This window comes from Penaeus monodon, chromosome 32 (genome assembly GCF_015228065.2).
Source record: "Penaeus monodon isolate SGIC_2016 chromosome 32, NSTDA_Pmon_1, whole genome shotgun sequence".
Lineage (NCBI taxonomy): Eukaryota > Metazoa > Arthropoda > Malacostraca > Decapoda > Penaeidae > Penaeus > Penaeus monodon.
The window spans coordinates 20,710,409-20,711,007 of NC_051417.1; the positions used below are offsets into that span (position 1 = coordinate 20,710,409).

General features: G+C 31.1%; 1 protein-coding gene across 1 annotated transcript in view; it reads right to left on the reverse strand.

The window, feature by feature from the left end:
* LOC119593593 (adhesive plaque matrix protein-like) overlaps nt 1–309 on the reverse strand; it is a gene marked incomplete at its 3' end in the record, with an annotated part of 20,602 nt that extends 20,293 nt beyond the window's left edge. The window contains 1 exon segment of the mRNA XM_037942547.1: nt 279–309. Coding sequence (XP_037798475.1) covers nt 279–309 — 31 coding nt within the window.
* Between the last annotated feature and the right edge of the window lie 290 nt (nt 310–599).

Sequence of the window (599 nt, forward strand, 5' to 3'; positions counted from 1 at the left end):
CATTGGTAACAGTAACAAGAAATAAAATACATGGATACATTTGCATAATTAAACATTTCGTTGCATAAAATAATAAAATAGACAAAACTTAACTGTTTAACAACAATTTTACTATATATTTAAAAAAATCGGAATTCACTCAACACAAGAAGGATATCACAAAATCATTGAAGGCACGTATTTTGTTATCAAGGGAAAGGGGAGGAGCAGAAGGGGGAGGGGGAAGGGTTAACTTAGGTAAATTTGAGCACTGGTTTGTTGAACATTAATGAACATACTGCAAGGACTAGACTCGTTTCGAACAACCATAATTGGAGGAAATTATTATAGAAGACTTGAGACAACTTATCTGGGAAACGTAGTGCGTTTTTTTTATTCTTTTTTTTTTTTTGTATTTTATATCATTACTTTTGATTATTCTTGTTTGGTTCATTATACGATAATGAGCCGTGTCTTGTATTTTTCTTTGTTTCTTTTATATAGCATGCAAGAATACGAGGTTTTACTGACTTTGTTGGATCAAAGTGCTGTTTGTGCTAACATGTATTATGATGTATATGGTACATACGATGTATGTTTATATAAACATATACACGCAC